The 20,618-nt window shown below is 35.3% G+C and overlaps 1 protein-coding gene and 1 pseudogene across 1 annotated transcript; both read right to left on the reverse strand.

The window, feature by feature from the left end:
* Positions 1-225: 225 nt before the first annotated feature.
* LOC132315212 (small nucleolar RNA R71) lies at positions 226-324 on the reverse strand (annotated as a pseudogene).
* Positions 325-16,249: 15,925 nt separating this feature from the next.
* LOC132313832 (uncharacterized) lies at positions 16,250-18,747 on the reverse strand. Its single transcript, XM_059812775.1, has 5 exons — positions 18,583-18,747; positions 17,421-18,049; positions 17,047-17,331; positions 16,796-16,856; positions 16,250-16,744 (listed from the first exon to the last, which is right to left on the reverse strand). Exons 1-5 carry the CDS (start codon positions 18,745-18,747, stop codon positions 16,250-16,252), a joined length of 1,635 nt encoding a protein of 544 aa, XP_059668758.1.
* Between the last annotated feature and the right edge of the window lie 1,871 nt (positions 18,748-20,618).

A 20,618-nucleotide genomic window follows, 5' to 3' on the forward strand; every position in this document is an offset into this window, starting at 1 on the left:
AGAACCTTACAAGCATTTGGATGAGTTTCTAGAAGTATGTTCCACCGTAAAATATACGGACATGCCGGAAGGGGTCTTAAGACTCAAACTTTTTCCATTCATCTTAAAAGACAAGGCAAAGTATTGGTTTAACAATCTTAGGCCTTTTTCAATCATTTCTTGGGCAGAAATGCAACAAGAGTTCTTGAAGAAGTACTATCCGGTTTCTAAAACCAATGTCATTAGAACCTCAATTCGGGAATTTTCACATGTGAATGGAGAAACGTTTCATGAGGCATGGGAACGCTTCAATGAATTGCTTAGGAAGTGTCCACATCATGACATGCCCAAATGGAAATTAGTTCAATATTTCTTTGAGAGCTTATCGGACAATTACAAAGGCATGGCTGATGCTTCCATGGGTGGTTCATACATTGATAGGCATGAGGATGACGTGTGGCGTCTTTATGAGAGCATAAGTGACAATTCTTTGCATAGAACATTATCATCTAAGAATGGTAGAAATTCACAAGGTAGGAAGAGTGTTGGCTTACATTAAATCAACCATTCAAATGAAATAGCCGCCGAAATGAAGTCTTTATCTCAAAGGTTTGATCAATTTTTGATTAACCAAAACTCGGTGAACCAAGTATCTTCCTTCCCTAACCATTCTTATCGTGCATCAAGTGAAACATGTATGACTTGTTCTAGTGTTCTTCATTCTACTTCTCATTGTCCTCAGGGACAAGTGCAAAATGAACCTAATGAACAAGTCAATGCAGCTTTTGTGAACCAAGGGAACAATCCTTATGGTACTCATTATAATCCAAGTTGGAGAAATCATCCGAATTTCTCTTGGAAAAACCAAGGAGAGGGCTTAAACCCTTCCCAAGGTGGTTTTCAAGGGAAATACATTCCACCTCCACTTCAAAACCAAGGATCCCAAGGTTATAGACCTTACCAATCACAAGGGAATTAATTTGTTAACTCTCATTTTCCCAACCAATCTTATTCCCAAGGAAATGCTAGAAGTACCACCTTTGAAGAAAAAGTTTTGAATGCTTTGGGCACTCTTGAGACTAACACACAATTATTTCATTCCCACTCTCAATCTATTACGAAGCTAGAAACCCAAGTAGGGCAAATAGCTAGCACTCGTAATGCAAGAGAGAAGGGAAAGATGCCTATGAATGCCCCACCTAAGCAACAATGTGTTGTGGAAACCCATTCCTCATCAGAAGGCCACACCATTGAACATGTTAATGTGGTGACTACCTTACGGAGTGGTAGGATTGTGGATAATCAAGTTGAAATGTCTAATGAAGAGAGTGAACCGGTGCAACCTCAAGTTATCACCCATCCCGTTTCACATCCCATTCCTCCTTCATTGCATATACATGATCTTGTGAACGAGAAAGCTTCAAAATGTGATTTAAAGAATGATTTTGAAAATGATTTGAAGAAAGATTTGCCGAAAAATGAATTTGAAAAGGTTTTGTAGAAATATGATTTGAAACAAAGTGATTTAAAAACTTCTTGTGTTGAAGAAACTTCAAAAGAAAATGCTGAAAAAGTGTTTGAGTCGAAAGTTTCATTTCTGGATGCCTTAAAAGGATCCATTTCAAAAGACAAGCGGCAAAAACCAATGAAATCATGAAAATGTTTAGGCAAGTGAAAGTCAATCTTCCACTTTTGGATGCAATCAAGCAAATTCCGGCTTATGCCAAATTCTTGAAAGACTTGTGCACCCCAAAGCGGAAGAACAAGAGCCAATCACTAAGAAAAGTGGTTTTGACCGAGCAAGTAAGCTCAATTTTGCAACATAACACTTTACTAAAGTTTAAAGACCCCAGTTCACCTACAACTTCATGCATCATTGGTGATCATATCATTAATCGGGCACTTCTTGACTTAGGAGCAAGTGTTAACCTTCTTCTATACTCGATTTATGTCAAATTGGGCCTAGGTGAATTGAAACTGACTTCGGTAGTTTTACAACTTGCCGACCGATCCATTAAGAAGCCTAGAGGTATAATTAAGGATGTTTTAATTAAGATTGACAAATTCTTCTTCCCCGTTGATTTCGTTGTCATTGACATGGAACCGGTACCCAATCCTAAAAGCCAAATTCCTGTTATCCTTGGCCGTCCTTTCTTGGCAACCGTTAATGTCAACATCAATTGTAGGATGGGGATAATGAAGATCTCATTTGGCCACATGAAGGTGAAGTTGAATATCTTCAATCCCACACCCAATTCATTTGACAAATATAAAGGAGAGGTTAATGTTGTAAACAAATGTCATGATCTTCAATGTCAAGGAAGTAAGCTTTTGTGTAAGACCAAAACTTCAAAATGATCATCTTCAACCTTGCATTCTCAAAGTGTTGTTTCAAATTTTTGCTTTGAAAGGGAATGGAAGCCCAAAGGTTGCGATTGCATTGACAAGGGATCAAAAGTTTCTTTTGAGCTTAATCTAACAAGTTTTTCAAAGAACTATTTGTTGGGCGGAGTTCAAAGCATCTATCACCCCAATAAGGAGGGGATGTATTACAAGATCTTTAATTCGGGCTAAAAGAGCCCAATGTCTTGCTAGAGATGTTAAAGACTAGCAGAGCATTTCGTAGGGTGTCAAAACCCTATTCCTCCCTCATTTCTATCTTGAATTTCATTTCTTGCGAAGTCTAGATACTTGTTTTTGGTTCATATGCATTGCTAGGAACTATGATTAGGATTGCATAAAATTTTGTGTTGTGATTGAGCATTTTGCATAATTTCGATCGATCTCAAATGAGAGTTCGATCGATCGAACTTCTACCTGCATCCAACACTAAAAAAAAATTTCGACCTGCATCTAAATCACCTCTCTGTCCCATCGTTCGAACTTATTCTCGGATCGATCAGAAAACCTTAGATCGATTCAACTTCAAAGTTTAATCGATCTCATGCTCCAACCCTTAGAAAAATTTTAAGCCTGCATCAACCTGCATATTTTTGCTCTCTGTCTCATCGATCGAAAACATTTCAAGATCGATCTGAAGTTCTTCGATCGATCCAACTTCAAAGTTCGATCGATCTGCAAGTTCTAACACTTAGCCAAATTTTTGAACCAAAAACCTGCATATTTTTGCTCTCTATCTGATCGATCGAACATTTTGTTCAGATCGATCTCAGTTCTTCAATTCTCTATTTTGACCTTTGTTTGACTTTATTTATTTATTTTTTTTCATTTTAACAAAAATTCAAAAATATTTTTATTTTATTTTATTTTCTAAAAACAATTCCAAAAAGATTTTACTTTATTTATTTCAAAAATCCAAAAATATTTTTATTTTTCAAAAATCCAAAAATATATATTTTTATTTTTATTTTATTTTTCAAAAATCTAAAAATATTTTCTATTTTAATTTTTAATTTTAGTTTTTTTAATTTTTCAAAAATTCAAAAAACACTTTGAAGAGAGACCATCAAGGTTCGATCGATCGAACTAATCGGGAAAAGTTTTGAAAAATAGACTTGGAGGGTCTCAAGATCGATTCATTAGATCAATCCAACCCTCCAAACCCTTGTCCCTCATCCTTCCCGTCACCACTATGCTCCATCATCATCATCTTCTCGAGCGATCCTCCGGCGAGATCCCACCTTTGATTCTCTCTTTCTCCACTCGGATTTTCATCTCCATCTTCCTCTCATCTTCTCTCGTTACTAGAGGTAAGATCCGAGCCACATCTTGTCATTTCAAGCTCCACTTGTTCAATACATGCTTTAAATGTTAAATCCATGATATTTTGTTGATGATATCCTCCATTGATTAGCTTGAAGCATGTTTGTATATATGTGTATATATATGTATATATGGTTATATATTTTTGAGTTTTGAATTGATTATGGGAGTATGGGCCATGTTATGTGACTAGGGTTGAGGATTTGTTGTGTTGATGGGCCCACGACCTTGTTTGTGTGGCCCCCGTGCCTCCAAAGTCACAGATCTATGACTTTTCAGTTTTCATCTTCGCACAATTCGATCGATCGAACTTCTATCTCAGATTGACCTTGAGAGATGATCGATCGAAGTTTTGAGATCGATCTTAAACCTTTTTGTAATCGATCGAACTTCACATATCTCATATACACACTTTATTCATCATATATTATGTTCATGCTATCTCATATATGCCCAATGCCTGTGATATTCCACATTGGATGCATTTCATACTTACATTGTTTAGCATGCTTCATATCTTGTCACTTGCATAGATTCATGTCATCTATATGATTTGTTTATCTTATTTGACATGCATGTTTTTATTTTGTGCTTTCAATTCTTAATTCTGGCACTGACTTCCCTTACAAGTTTTAAAATTATTTTTCAGGCTATAACCAAGAGGCAACACGGGCCTCAGAAACATATCTGACCCAGGATAGAGGAGCCAACAGAGCCCTCTCATGCTTAGGAAAAGCCATTACAGCCTACTCCACCTCAGTCACCTGCTCATGAGGCTGAGGATGATCATATTCTATCCACTTCTGCGGCTCAGCCTGCGTTTACACCATTACCATCTCCATCACATGCTGGAGCTGAGCATTCACCATTACCATCTCCACTACACCAGCCAGCTCCACCAGCTCGAGAGCATGATAGGCCCATGCCTAGATATGTGCATATGGCAGTGGACTATGAGTCAGTGTTCGACACAGATTTCTTCTCCAGATCGGTGCTAACCCGATCAGCCTACCACGATATTATCCAGAGGGGCCTTGCAGTTATTCTTGCCCCAGTTACTGAGCCAGTCTACCCGCGGCTGGTACGGATGTTCTTCTAGAACCTCCGACCGTCGCCGCGTACCACAGCCGAGCTGGTCACTACTATAGATGGCCATCAGATTACTATTACTGTGGACTCGCTAGCCCGCTCATGCCATTGTCCACACCGATGCCCTCCGGAGCTACAGGAGCTATATCCGAGGCTATACAGGCCTTTTTATGCCGACATGGCAGTATTTTTTACAGGTCACCATACCGATGGCGAGACTTTCGCCACCCACACCTTTCTTCCAGACGACCTATGGTTCTTTGATTCTATTCTTTTTCGGAACATATAAATGGCCGGGGACAAGATTCAGCGGTGACGAGACTATTTGACAGCCCTATATGCATTTTATACAGGCCACTGGGTATCTATCCCAGCGCTTATCTGGAGCGTGATGAGGAAGCTCTTCGACGAGTATATCAGCAAGGAGAAGCCAGGAAGGGCTAAGTCTCTCCCTTTTGGCCACCTCATCAGCCAGATATTGATCGACCAGCGCTACCCTTTCCATCCTTGGGAGCACCCTGAGAGAGGTTCGTGTCACTTCTTGAAGAAGGACTGGGACAAGAGCTACAATGCTATCATTACTAGACTACAGGACCACGTAGTAGTGGCTACAGAGGAGCTCAAGGCTGAGGAGGCAGAGGCAGCAGCTGAGGCAGCAGCAGCAGATCCCGCAGCGGACGATGTACTAGTAGGTCCAGCTGCCAAGCACATAGACATTGATTTAGAGTGACCTGAGATGACGCAGAGCAGCAATCTCCAGTTGGGTCACCAATACACGAGGAGGAGCAAACTCAGGATCTTTCTTCTGATTCATCCATACCTGAGGCTCCTAGTCAGACCCCTGACTTTGGAGAGCATCTTCAGGCTCTTGAGGATACAGTGGTTGCTATCAGAGCTGATACTGCTACCATTCGAGCTGATGTTGTAGCCCGCAGAGCTGATTTTGCTACATTCCGCACGGATATCATGACTGCACTCCGAGACTTATCTCGCGATATCCGCGGAGCTCGCCCTGCCTCGTCCACCTGAGATTCCCAGTTCTTCTATCTTTTCATTTTACACCTCTGTGCTCTATACTTCATTTTTGTTACTGTATATTAATTGCAGCCTGTCTGTCGGCTTTTTTCTTTTAATGTACTTTATACTTTATTTTCTTTATATGTGTTTTTGCTATGGATGTCATGTGTTATATTCTTATATCTATCTGTTTGACTCTATCAGGTACATCACAGTGACTACAGTGAGAGAGAATGCTACACAATTTTCAAGACCACCCTTATACCTCTCTTACTGCTTTATTTTATTTACACTTGCATGTCCACTGCGCACTGATTATCCCTTTTTGTTATTTGACAAGTTTATCCGAGTGCCAAATTTCAGGACCACAGTTAATCCTAAGTTTGGGGGGGCCATGCCACCCATTTTGGATACTTCAGTCCCGATCATTCTTTGCCTTAATTGCACCGGTATACTCTTTCCTTTTGTTCTCTTTGCACATTGAGGACATTGTGCCGTTTAAGTTTGGGGGTAATGGTGTACTTTATAGTGTTTGCTTTTAAATTCAAATTTTGAGCAAGACTTGTGTATTTGAGAGATTTTCTATGATTGCTCCATATCTAGCTATGATTTTGATCTTTTGAGGACTATATTGCTTAAAATTTAAAAATTACTTGACTTGAGAGTCCAATACTCCTTGTATGCCTTATGGATGCCATCTAGGAGTAAATTTTTTGAAAGATTGATATCTTGCTTGCACTTGTGATCCACATCATCTTGATTTTGTGAATATTTTGAGATTCACTTTAGAATTCTACACTAGCACCGACGCACACTAGCATTCACTTGTAGGGTACATGCTTTGTTGATTATTGAATTGGTTATATCCCAATTGAACTAGTAGTGCATTGAAAGATTTCATTTTTGATAAAGGTGGATAACAACCCCTTTTCACTAAGTAGCCGGGATTCTAGCCTCATCAAGCACTAAACTTCTTACGCCAAAAGGTGGAGGGCCCAAATTCTAGGTTAATAAATGAATTAAAAAAAAAAAAAAAAAAGGAAAAGTTGCAAAAGCAATAAAAAAGAAAAGGAAAGGAAAAGTTACAAAAGTAATAAAAAAGTGAGGACTTCTCCCAAAAGGTGAGAAGTGGGAAATGATTAGATGGAGGTTGTTTTGATTTGTAGCCTAGTTGATTTGAGCTTGTAAGTCTGTAGGGGTGTTGGAATGCCTAATGCCCTAAAGCCGTCTGGTTTGGGAGTCATTGACCTAACGCTCGACCTCATGAATGGCTAGAAAGCTTAATAGATTAACATATTGCACTATGCTTCCATCTTTGATCCTAATATATATATATATATATATATATATATATATATATATATATATAAAGTGAGTGAAAAGAATAAGTGCACCTAGAATAATAAAGTTTTAATAAGACGTCCATTTTTTGTCTTGATGATTGGTACTAAATTTGTGTGCCGGTCCACTCAAAAAGGATTCTAGACACTACAAGAAAAAAGGGCTTCTACGAGGGGCCAAAAACGCCGTGGAAACCTATTCACGGCGCATTCTAGGCACTCGTGTATGAGGGTTCCGTAAATACTCAATTTTTTTTACGAAAAAAAATCTACCTCGTAGAAAAACAATAGAGTCGCAGTAAAAAATAATTTCGTTTTTATATATTAAATTTTATTTAATTAACCTACGAGGTGCCGAGGCATGCCGTAAAAAAGGTTCGTGCCGTAGAAAACTTTTTTACGGCGAAGTATAACTACCCGTAAATAATCTCACGAGGTACAAAACCATGCCGTAGAAAAATTTTCTAAGGCGAATTTTAACTACCCGTAAATAATATCACGAGGCATTAAATCATGCCGTAGAAAACTTTTCTACGGCAAATTTTAGATACCCGTAAATAATATAAACCATTCTCCCGACTTGCCGTACATGCCGTAGAAAAGTTATTTAAGGAAGATTTTCACTTATTTACGGTATTTCAAGCTCCCCGAAAATAATATATATATATATATATTTTATAAATAATGCACCCTTAATTAATTCCTATTAATCATCCACTACCTATAATTCACATCACTTTCAGCTATAATTCATTTCAATTCAAAAAACATACATATCCCATTAAATATATCAAAAGAGTTAAAACATTTTTATAATTCATCATTTATCAATGTTCCAAAATAGAAAATACATCCATTTGTCAAGAAAATCATCAATTTCTTAACACTTCTGTTGAAAAATTGATAAATCTTCTAGCACTTGAGTTTCAGTCTGCACTTGTCAAAAAACCAGCTCATTGTACAAAATCCAAGGAAGTAGCTGCAAAATCCAAGGAAGTAGCTATATCACACAAGTCTTAAATTCAGAATGCTAATAAAAAAGGAAATAACAAGATTATCATTTTATGAATCAAACACAAACACTTTGCTAAGAATTTTTTCCTTAGATCTGCTTTTATATTTGAAGTAGATAATTTTCCTTAATTGAATACTAGATTTTTGCAAGGATGTATGAGAATAGACAATATCATAATCTCTTTATATTCATGAACACTACAATATCATAATATGTAGTCTCTTTATCTCATGATTATGAGCAAATCTGAAACATTCTGAAACAAATCAGAAACATTGTAGGTTTTTGGTGCAACGATTACGAGCAAATCTGAAACTTTAAATACAAGTCAAGTCTTATATATATATATATATATATATATATATATATATATATATATATTATCTCAGTTTGTTGGTAGTTTAATTTATATATGTTTTTTTTTTTTTAAACTGAAATTCAGTGTTTTAACATTGAAGATGCTGTTGTAACCATGCATTGGAATATACCTTTGCTTGTTAATTGGTTATTAATACCTAAGCAAGTGTATCTAGCCTATTGAAGACTAAGGGAGTGGATTTCTTCGGGATGTTAAAGGGAACTCAAATAAGTTTAATTCAAAACTCTCAATTTCTTTCAAAGATTCAATCTTTTAGAATTAAAAAGGTCTAGTGATATAACATGTACCTTGATTGAGGTTTTTTCAATCAAAGATTCAATCTTTTCTCATTAAAACACTCTACGGTACGTCAAAGGGAACTCGAATATGTTTAACTCAGAACTCTCATTTTCTTTTAAAAATTCAATCTTTTTACATTAAAAAGGTCTAGTGACATAATAGGTACATTGATTGGGTAAACCCCTCTTTCAATTTTGGTTGTTGTAGTTATTCTTCAGAAGGCTTCGTTGCTCCAAAACCTCTCCTCTTATTTTATTTTTTATTCTATACTATATTCATATATATATATATATATATACACACACACACACACTATTTGCTTAGAGAAAGAAGGATGATGACCCGTATCATTTTTATGGCATATATGCAGCGGCTAGTTCTTAGCCACCAAACCAACCCACCAACATCTTGACAAGTTGGAGTTTAGTTTAGGAAAGTGGACCTTCTATGGACACATCACACATGACTTGCATCTAAGCTAATGAGGTTGTTATGACAATTACCAGCCCCATGACCCTAACCCAGTTTGAGACTGGGGATATGTGTAATTATAATGGATTGGTTAGACATATTCTCCAACCAGTGAATATTTTATCAACTTCTATATAAAATACACACTATCCACAATGACCTGTATCATTTTTACGGCATATATACAGTGGCTAGTTCTTAGCCACCAAACCAACCCACCAACATCTTGACAAGTTGAAGTTTGGTTTAGGAAAGTGGACCTTCTATGGACACATCACACATGACTTGCATCTAAGCTAATGAGGTTGTTATGACAATTGCCAGCCCTATGACCCTAACCCAGTTGGAGATTGGGGATATGTGTAATTATAATGGATTGGTTAGGATCTTCTCCAACCAGTGAATATTTTATCAACTTCTATATAAAATACACACTATCCATAATTAGTCTCAACAATGCAAGCAAAATTTTAAACCACCCTCCACACTTACTTACCTTTTTTTCCCTTCTTTATTCTTCTTTTATTTATTTATTTCTCCAATTTCTCTCTTTCAAGTATCAAACAAAAGAACACAAATTATTTATCTTCCTTTCTTCTTTTGGCTTCCATCTTATCTCTGTAAATTCTGTAAAATAGAACACAAAGCTGAAAAAAGGGCATAACGGAGCCAACTTTGAGGGAGGAATCTGTAATTTCTAAAACGTTAAAGGTATTGCCTGTAATTTGGCCTAACCTTGAGGGAAGAAACAGATCTAAGCTTTCTCTCCATTAGACCCCAATTCATTCCTCTTTTGCCGGTTTCTTTATGGCGGTTTTAGCCGCTTTTTATGTCATTTACTTGGGACTCGCCCTACCTGACACAATAATGAGCATTTGTAATAACCCTTACCCTATCCAAATACAAGGGTATATAATGAAACGTTTGTGCATGTGGAGGAAGGGAATTGGTATGGTGTAATGGTCAGATTCATGCCGTTAATCTCTCTCTCTCTCTCCCTCCCTTTTAGGGGGTTTGAAGGGAGTGCTGGATGTTCATATTCTTGTTAACGGTATTCCCTGCTTAGATGCAAACTATAGACTAGGACTGATTTAGAATTAAGAATAACTGTAAAATTATTGAATTTGCATCGTTAATTTATCTCTTTCCCTCATGTGTAAATCAATCTAATTGCTTTCCTAGAGAGATCCTGAATTCTCAAGATTGCTGCACTTCTAGTATCAGCAATCATGTATATATTGTTGCTTTAGAACTCTTAGCATGCATTTTATCTTGCATGGGCAATAAATAATACTATCATTGTTCTAAGTAGAAAAATGATTAACTTGGCTTCGAAAGGGGTATTGACATTTATATTCATGAACACTACAATATCATAATATGTAGTCTCTTTATCTCATAATTATGAGCAAATCTGAAATTCATGAACACTACATCTCAGTTTGTTGGTAGTTTAATTTATATATGTTTTCTTTTTAAAACTGAAATTCAGTGTTTTAACACAAGATGGTGTTGTAACCTTGCATTGGAATATACCTTGCTTGTTAATTGGTTATTAATACCTAAGCAAGTGTATCTAGCCTATTAAAGACTAGGGGAGTGGACTGTGAGGTGTTCCTAAGCTTAAATCACAAAGTTGCCCTTGAAAGCTTAAAAGCTAGGTTTTGGTGGGATTAAGCCTGCTTGTGTGTGCCTATTGCTGTAACTTGCTATGTAAAGTGTTCTAAACAATCAAGCAAGTATAATTTGATGATACAAGGCTGTGGGAGTTAATTGAAGACCTGAACAGAAGCTGCATTGTGAAAAGACTTGTCTAACCTCAATTTTGGGGTTTAAGCCTTTGTGAAGAGAAACTATTTTATCTTGCTCCTATCATTGTGCTATTCTTTTAAGCAAGTGTTTTTGAAGATACCTAGGTTGGGGGAAACAAGTAAAGGTCTGTTTTGAAGCTACATTATGAAGTTACTAGTTTAACATTGGGTACACTTCAACATATAAAAACCAATGGTTAGTGATCTTTTAATATTTTCATCACAAGTACATCTTATTTTCATGAAATGTCAATATATAATTTTTTTTATAATTTTTTTTCTGAATTAAATGATAATGAATATCTTCACATATAATAATAAATCAAATGTTTCATGACCTAGTTTTAACTCTTTTGATATATGCATATTGCTGTCATTCTATATAGAAAAGGAAAGGTGCATTTGTGTTTGTTTTGTGGGGGCCCAAAGTTTTGAAGAAATCTCCTTCCCATCAATAATTTCTATACTTTGTGATTTCTTCATTCAACACACGACTCTTTTGACTCTGAAAAGTGATGACTCACAACTTACTATTCTCATACTATTCTCAGTGGTGGTTGTTTGTTGGCGGCTTTGTGTTTGCATTTGGCTTTGTCAAATTCGGATGGAGTGGAAAGATGGTATAAATGAAGTTCTTATCATATTTTTAAATCATCAATTAATGAAATTGAACAGTCAAAGTGGTCATAGTGATGCAAAACATATCTTATATCATACATTTTGACTCCTCATAATAGAATTTTACTTCTACTCTTGTACATATTTTTGAAAGAATTATGAAATAGAGCAAACTAAATAGATTGAATATAAAAACTCCATATAATGTTACAATTCTCTTTTTTTAAAAGCACTTTATATTATTTTTTTTAATTCACAAAATTATTTAATAAAAATATCAATCATGCACACGTAATCGATCCAAGAAAAATCTCATGACATCAACAACTTCTCCTCCACAACAATCAATCAAAACCTCCACATACGATGATCCCATACTCCCATGCTTTCAACATTTTAAAACAAGAAATAAAATTTAATGGCCTCCACATGGGCCGATGTACCAATAAGGTAATAAAGTTCAAGATACACCGCAATATTGGTCACTTAAAGGCATGTGACCCCCTAAGTATGAGTATAAAAAGCATTAAAATTGTGCAATCATAAAAGAAGCTTAGTATTTGACCTTTGTTGTAGACTGGAATCATAGAAATTCTGATTCTTCTGCTCCTAATGAACTGGTAATAATATATCCTGTCAAAAAAAAATATTTCAAAAATGTAATGCAAACAAATACATAAAAAATCAGATCGTATGACTAATTTAAGAAATATAATAATAAGTTAACGAATGACTAATTGACCTGAATAATTTTCACATATTTCTTAGGCCATACAACCGAGCTTGTGTTAGCATCACGAAGATAAAAAATTTCATTTAGGCTTGCTCGATACAAAGGACAGTTGCCGACCAAGATATCATCAATCCATACTTTCCAACAATCTGGACCAATTGGAAAATGATCTTCTAACGCATTGGGATCCATTGCTACTATCTCAGCCTTTGCAACAACTACACTTCCAGTGTAACAACTCACATTTTAAACCTTGTAGATCTTCTATAATAGGACTTGGCATAGCATTAGACTGAGAACCAGCGCTAGCATTTTGGGACTACAATTAATGAAAACATGGATTAAAAAAACTAGTACATTAAATTCAAATGCTATATAAGCAGAAAATAATACGTATATAAATTGTTGTAACACTTACCAACAAGGCTTTCATCTCATTCATAATCTCATTTCTCATTTCATGTTTGATTTGTTCTACTCTTTGTTCAACTATTTCTTCTACCCTTTTTGTTTGCACCCTTTGAAAACCATTTGCCTCAATTTTAGAGATTGTTGCTCCAAAACCAAGGCCTCTAACTCGGCCTTTACATTCTGGACCAAGTACATGAGTGACTCCATCATCTCGAAGAGAGCTTGTGCCTTTAGGTTGGGTTTTGGTGTACTCTTTCATTTGTTTCTAAAATTCCATATTTTAAACATGTTTGTTGTTATGCATTTAAGCATGTTTATAAATGGAATTTTAAAAAATATAAGTTAGGTAGGAAATATATATTACCACTGCTTCTTCTGTCGCATCGTTCAAAGGTTTCCCACCCTTCCTCATGTGACCTTCGATCCATACATCAACCTTTGTTATAGAGTCAGGTGCATCACTTTTTTTTCTCTACACAGGAACAATATTTGTGTACAGATAATAGAACATGTTAATATTGTACAAGTTAGTATAATATTTGTGTAAAATTTGCTAATAAAAAAATTTTCAAATACTTACACAAGTGCTGCAGCGATTACAAGAGAGGCTGTGCTAAAGAGGACAGAAATGTATGTTCTTAGCTCTATTTGAGCTATATTTGAGAGGCTGTGCTAAAGAGGACTCAAGACCAAAGAATAAGAGAGGTTTACAGAGATTTTAAATGATCATTTGAGCTGAAATTCAACCCTAAATTCAGTATAAAATGAGGTCTCAAAGATAATCAAAGAGGGCTGAGAGTATAAAATGAGGGTCTCAAATACATATATGAGTGCTGAGGGTCTTTTTTGGAGCTGAGACAATGGCTGAGCAAGTATAAGTTGGTGATTTACATCTACAGGAAGCCACAAAAACAACAACTCTAGAGCTGGTATCAATTCTCAGATCTCAAACCTGCTTTATATTTAATTTCTGATGCATTGCAGCTGTATGTGAACTTAAAAGTGATACATCTTTATGTTACATGCATTATTGTTGCTTGATCATGCTTATAATGATGATACAGAGCTGTACAATCTAAGCTACATATCAGAAAAATAACCTTTATAGTTTCAGGCCTAATAGACTTAACAAATGTAGTTGACATAATTTTCATCTGAGCACCTCTAGTTTGATATTATATGAATAGGAGAATCGAGAATTGAGATGTACCACAGCAAATTTACAATTCTATCCCTGAGAACATCACTACTGTAGAAAATAATTGTGAAGCTTAGTTTGGGTTGTGACTTATTACTAACTTGTTAAAAACTGAGTTGTGGTAATTGAAGCATGTGTTATATGATGATTGTAAGCTGTGGAAGCTAGTTTCAGGAAGGACCAGCCACAGAATTAGTAAAGTGCCCCTAAAACAAAAAAGGCTAAGACAAGACTGTGGGAATCTATTTTGAGCATCAAGAGAAGCTGCATTGTGGTTTGAAAGTTGTATCCCTATTGGTGTAGAGAATTGAAGCTAAGATTTCCTGTGTTGTATACTTTGAGCTGAAATTTCCACTAATAATGCACAATTAAGCTTCCAAAGCACATGATTAAATACAAAATATCGATACAAAATATGTCTGACACGTGTACAAAATCAAACAACAAGATCCATTCATGGGATAAAAGAAGAAAAGAAAGATGGAATAATTAGTTCTACTTACCATTTCATCCTCTAGACGAGCATACCCCTTATGACTTGTTGTGTGAGGCATCTTTTGCTTCTTTCGCAATTCTTGAGATTTTTCTCTCTTTTGCTATAAACAAATAATATAATTACTAATTTCTAAAGAAGAAAGTTATTAGAGTTGTGGTAATTTGATCAATATTTTACTTACTTTGTGGTCATCAGAAAGTCGATTACTCACAAACTGTTGCCACTCATCGATTGATTGTATACTGTCAGGCTTTAATGAATCAATAGCCTCTGTATCTTCATTTGACTTATATATGTTGGTTGTAAGGCGTGTTCTATAATCACCCCAACTCTTTCCCATTCTTCTAAAAGCATCCTTTTTATGAAAATCAGGGACTTCAAATTTTTGCTGCATTTAGTGTAAAAATCAAACAATCAGTAGTTTTTGGGAAAATTTCCTATCATTAATGGCTTAGGTCCAATTATAAATGGTGGTGTATGCTATTAAATTTGGTCATCACTTTTATTTCAATTATAATTCTAAAACTGAATCTTAGGTCAAATACCTATAATGAAACAAATATATCACATAAAATGCAAGAAAAGAACATACCTTTATAGATGTCCATATGAGTCTTTCTTTCTCAGCTGAAGCCTCTTTCCACTTTTTTGAGCTAATTGGAACATTCTGTCGTGCTATTATTCCGATGCTAGTAGAAATTTTTTTACTATTCTCACCAATTGGTTGCCCTCTTTCATTGAATTCAATCGAAAGTGGTGACTCGTTATCATTTACTACTGCATTTGCTAATATTGATGGAACTCTACCCTTATGAGGACCCTTGTGAGTAGAGGGAGTTATTGAAGCATCATTTGCCGAGGTGCTTCCACTATCATGATCGATTGGAACGCAGCTAGAACCTCTAGATTATCCACCTAACTGTGTATGGGGAGAGTTTGAATCTCGATCTGATATAGTAATTCCCTCATTTCCCGAAGTCCTTAATGCTGCCACAATACAATTCCTCTCTCTTAGTCCTCTTTTTGCACCAACTTTAGAGGACTTTATATGAGAAAATATGCAAGATAAGAAAATAAGAAAAACCATTAAAATTTAATACGAGGCAACAAAATTATAATTTAAAATTGATATATTAATTACTTACTTTTGCGGGACCACGCATGCTGAAATTTATCTATCTTTTTCCCTCTTCAATTCTTACTCCTTTGCTCTTATAATGAGAATGACCTATTTTTAAAAACAAAAAGTTCTAGAAAAAAAAAAAATAAAGTATTTCAAGCCATAGATATTTCAAGCATAACATTACATATCATTTTTCCCCTGCATATTAGTGTATTGGTGATAGAACTCAGGGTCCAGACAATACAAGATGCATAAGAATGTTTAAATATAAAAAATACATATATGTTCTTGCAAATATAGATGATATTAAGGGTGTTTTACACCTTCAGATAGACCCACAAAACATGTGTACAAGTTATTTAAACAAAAGTAAAGCCTATATGGAGTAGTATTTAAAAGATAAAAAGAGTGAGTGAGGTGTAAAGTTATAAGAAGACATGTCATAAAGCACTACAATAGAATGCGAAAAACCTGATTTATGTAACATAAGACAGTAAAAGGCTATTACATAAACAAAGTCCCAAAATAAAATAAAATAAAATGACTTCTAGTAAAATCTTAATACATCTACATGGTCATGCCCTCACAATCCAACCGCACATACTCTTCATTGCCATCATCATCATCATTTGAGTCCAATCTTGATACATCTAATGGCATAGAAGACACAAAACTATTTTCTTCAAAAGACTCCAAGTCATTAAAACCTCTTGGCGGCGCTTTAAGTACAACATACCAATTATATGTTTCATCTTCCCTTGAATAAAAAACTTGCTTAGCCTGTAAAGCAAGAATAAAGGGATCACTTTGAAACTGACTTTGACCTTCATGAAGGTTAACTAATACAAATCCATCTTCAACTTTGATGCCATTTCTAATGTTTTCCCACTCACAATCAAAGATTGGCACTTTAAATGTGTGGTAATCTAACAAAAGTATATCTTTTAAAACACCATAGTAAGATACTTTTCCTAGAACTTGATTTGTATCTCTTTCACTAGATTGACATATAGTTTCTGCTTCAAGCGAAACACCACTATCTTGTGTGCTTCTCTCCACATCCTTGGTGTGAAATCATTGTCCATTAACAATATATCCCGAATGTGAAATGACTTCTCTTCTAGGCCCATTTGCAAGACACATAAGTGTATCGGACACATCATTACCAGCTGCACTAATTTCATTTGCAAACCACAAACAAAAAGTCTCCATATGTTTCTTTTGTAATGCGCTTGCATTCCTTATGAGACGCCTGTCCATCTGCTTAAGCTCCTCCAAATGTTTTTTGTGAGGCAAACACTATTGGTAAGTTTTCATTGTTATTTTTATAACAAATTAATAAGTCCTGAAGATATCATACTTACCCTGTGTACGGTTCCACCTCTGCATTATTGAACAAGACATAACGGTGAGCAATTTGTAACATGTCATTCAACATGACTTTCAAAATTCCTTTCGAAATTGGACGGCCATCTATTGTTGTCTCACCTTCAAAATCCTCATTTTGAGAATGTCTCACCCCTATTTTAGAAGCTTGTTTGATGTGCTCACTACAAAATTTCACACACTCATTAGCCAAATAGCCTTCAGCTATGCATCCGTTAGGTCTCGCCCTATTTCTAACATATCCTTTATAAACCTTCATCATCCTAAAACACATAAAAACAAAATAAATTATATATATGTTATAATATTAAATATCTAACTCCATAAAAGAAGGAAAAGTTGATATTAGTACCTCTCAAATGGGTACATCCAACGAAATTGTACTGGTCCACAAATACGAGCTTCGCGTGCGATGTGAATAGTTAAGTGAATCATAATGTCGAAAAAATATGGAGGAAAAAATCTTTCTAACATACACAATGTCTCAGCAATTTCATTTTCCTGTCTTTCCATTGAGTTCCTATCAATCACCCTTTGGCATACTTCATTAAAATATGCGCATAGGCGAAATATGGCATTCCTTACAGCCTTTGGTAGAATTCCCCGTAACGCTACCGGTAGTAATTGTTGCATTAGGACATGATAATCATGAGATTTCAAGCCTACAACCTTGCATTCATCCAATGATATATGTGTCCCAATGTTGGAACTATAGCCGTCTAGTAGCTTTAATTGTTGTAATCGCTTACAAAAAAGCTGTTTTTCTTCCTTCTTTAGTGTATGAGGTGCTGTTGGCAAGAAATGTTTCCCTTTTGAATCTTGTGGGTGCAAATCCCCCCTGATGCCCATTTCCTCCAAATCTCTAAGAGACTTGAGTCCATCCTTTGATTTTCCTTTTATGTTCAATAGGGTGCCAATAATACTCTCACAAACATTCTTCTCAATATGCATGACATCTAAGTTATGGCGAACGAGTAATACCTAAAACACAAATAATGGAATAATAGTTTTTTTAAAACATATTATAAACTTAAATAAATAATATTTTATTTAAAAAAAAAAAAAAAAAAACTAAACGACTTTCTATTACAAATACTTACCTCCCAGTATGGTAATTCAAAAAATATGGATTTTTTCTTCCACGCCACATTTTCGTCCTTTTTTGTCTTTTGTTTCCTCTTTCCAATTTTTGGTTTGATATGTAATTTTCCCTTCACTTATTTACCCCAATCATTTTTAATATTTTTCACAGCATGAAGAATTTCAGTCCCAGACAATATTTTAGGCTTCCACCTATGTTCTTCACTCCCATCAAACCAACTCTTCTTTTTTCGAAATGGGTGAGTAGGAGATAGCCATCGACGGTGACCCAAGTAAACGGTCTTGGTGCTACAATTCAACAGCCTTGAACATGTGTCATCACTACATGTTGGACAAGCTTATTTACCCTTTGTAACATAACTAGAGAGGTTACTAAAAGCTGGAAAGTCACTAATTGTCCACATCAAGATTACCTTCAAATTAAATGTGGACTTTGCAAATGCATCATAAATTTCCACGCCTTTCTCCCATAGCTCTTTCAAATCATCTATAAGTGGCTCCAAATACACATCTATATCATTTCCCAGTTGCCTCGGCCCTGGGATTAGTAATGTCAACATCATATTCTCTTTCGACATGAGTTCAAGTGGCGAAAAATTATATACCACCAATGTTACTGGCCAACAACTATATGCCGAACTAAGGTCACTAAATGGATTAAACCCATCAGTTGAAATGCCAAGTCTTAAATTTCATGAATCTGATGCAAAAGAAGGCCATTTTTTATCTATCGTATGCCATGCAGGCGTGTCAACCGGATGTCGCATCTTTCTATCCCCACTTCTATGAGTTGAATGCCACGTTAGTTGTTTTGCTATTTCAGGGGATCGAAACATTCTTCTAAACCTTGGTACTATTGGAAAGTACCACAACACCTTAGCTGGGACACCATTTTTAACCTTCTTAGTATGCTCATTCTCTTTCCACCGTGAAGCACCACATTTTGGGCATTTAGTCATGTGCTTATTCTCTTTTCTAAACAGACAACAGTCATTCTTACAAGCATCTATTTTCTCATATCCTAAATCAAATGTCTTCAAAAAAAATTTCGTTTCATAATAGCTCTTAGGAAGTTTGTTATTTTCTAGAAGCATATCCCCAAACATTTGAAGAAGTCCATCAAAACCAGTGTCGGATAAATTAGTTGTTTCTTTATGCTTGCATAAGGCAACAATTGCAGACATAACCGTATACTTTGTGCATTCTGGAAATAAAGGGGTCTCAGCATATTCTAACTTCTTTTTAAACTCAACCTCTCTTATTTCACAGTTTGGATCCGAAACATCATCACCACCATCAAAGAAAATATCTCTATACATCTAATACGTCTCTGGCATTTCAAAGTCATTTACATCACTTCCATGTTGGGGAGATTCACTCAGATTTTCCCCGTGAAAGTACCAGATCATGTATGATTGATCCATTCCATTTTCCAATAAATGCCTAAACACCATGTCGAAGTGTTGGTGCTTTGCATTTAGACAACAATTACAAGGGCATAAAATCTTTTCTGGATGGCCCGCATTCGCTTGCGCCTGATCAGCAAACCTCCGTGCTCCTTCTAAATACTTTGGATCAACTCTATAAAATTAAAGCTTTAACATTTAATTAAACTTAAAACTAGTGTAGACAATATTAACTTTTATAAGCACACTCCACTACAAATAATAACCTGTAAGTCATGTGCATCCATTCTTTATCCATCACTATTTGCTTAATTATTTTGTCTACTAACCTGTCACAAAAGATAAAAAAAAAATTGTCAAAATTCTAGCAAGAAGAATATCTAACTATATTCATGATAATGTGAATAAAGGCAGAAAATGGTCTGTTCAAAGAGTAAGTGTGACAACCTTAAATTTAATTAAGTCTTCCCTATGTTTTGGACCAGAATTACATGATTTTTTATTAAATTTCTTTCTACCTATTTCATGTGTTGCATTTCAATATTAGTACATCCCTAATTGCTTGGAATTTATTTAAATGCATCGGTTGTGCACGGTTCGTTGGCAATTTATAATTCCTTAATTGTCTAGTATATAATTTTTTGATCTAGTATTTAATTTATAGTCATAAGTTTCATTTAATTTTTCTATTTTACTCATGGGATGAATTTAGTTGTTAACAAATAATAATAAAAATAAAGAAATAAATAAAATGGGTAGAGCCATTGAGTGATTACTTTTGAAAATGAGGGAGTATTGAGATATTAATAGAATGTGGTTTAGTGGGTTTGCATGTGGCAGCATGTAGGGGATTTAGAACTAGGTGTCATTTATATGCAAAACTTGGAGACACGTTTAATTATTTAGCACTACACTTGTAACTAGTTCCCTCATAGTTGTTGCATCCCAAGCCTAAAAGAAAACTTCTAGCCGTTGGTTGTCTAACAGAGAGAAAGAAGAACAGAAAGTGAAGAAGAAGAAGAAGGGTTCAGACTAAGGCTAAA

This window comes from Cornus florida, unplaced genomic scaffold, assembly GCF_030987335.1.
Source record: "Cornus florida cultivar Cherokee Brave unplaced genomic scaffold, ASM3098733v1 CherokeeBrave_3.0.0_Hap2_Chr06, whole genome shotgun sequence".
NCBI classification, from domain to species: domain Eukaryota; kingdom Viridiplantae; phylum Streptophyta; class Magnoliopsida; order Cornales; family Cornaceae; genus Cornus; species Cornus florida.

Excerpts from the sequence above, each read along its gene's own strand:
- LOC132313832 (XM_059812775.1), bottom strand. The coding sequence starts at position 18,747 with ATGTCGAAAGAGAATATGATGTTGACATTACTAATCCCAGGGCCGAGG. Across the intron at positions 18,050-18,582 it reads AGTCCACATTTAATTTGAAG|GTATTACTCGTTCGCCATAA; the intron begins GTAATCTTGATG and ends TTTGTGTTTTAG. Across the intron at positions 16,745-16,795 it reads CAAATGGGCCTAGAAGAGAA|GATGTGGAGAGAAGCACACA; the intron begins GTCATTTCACAT and ends TTTCACACCAAG.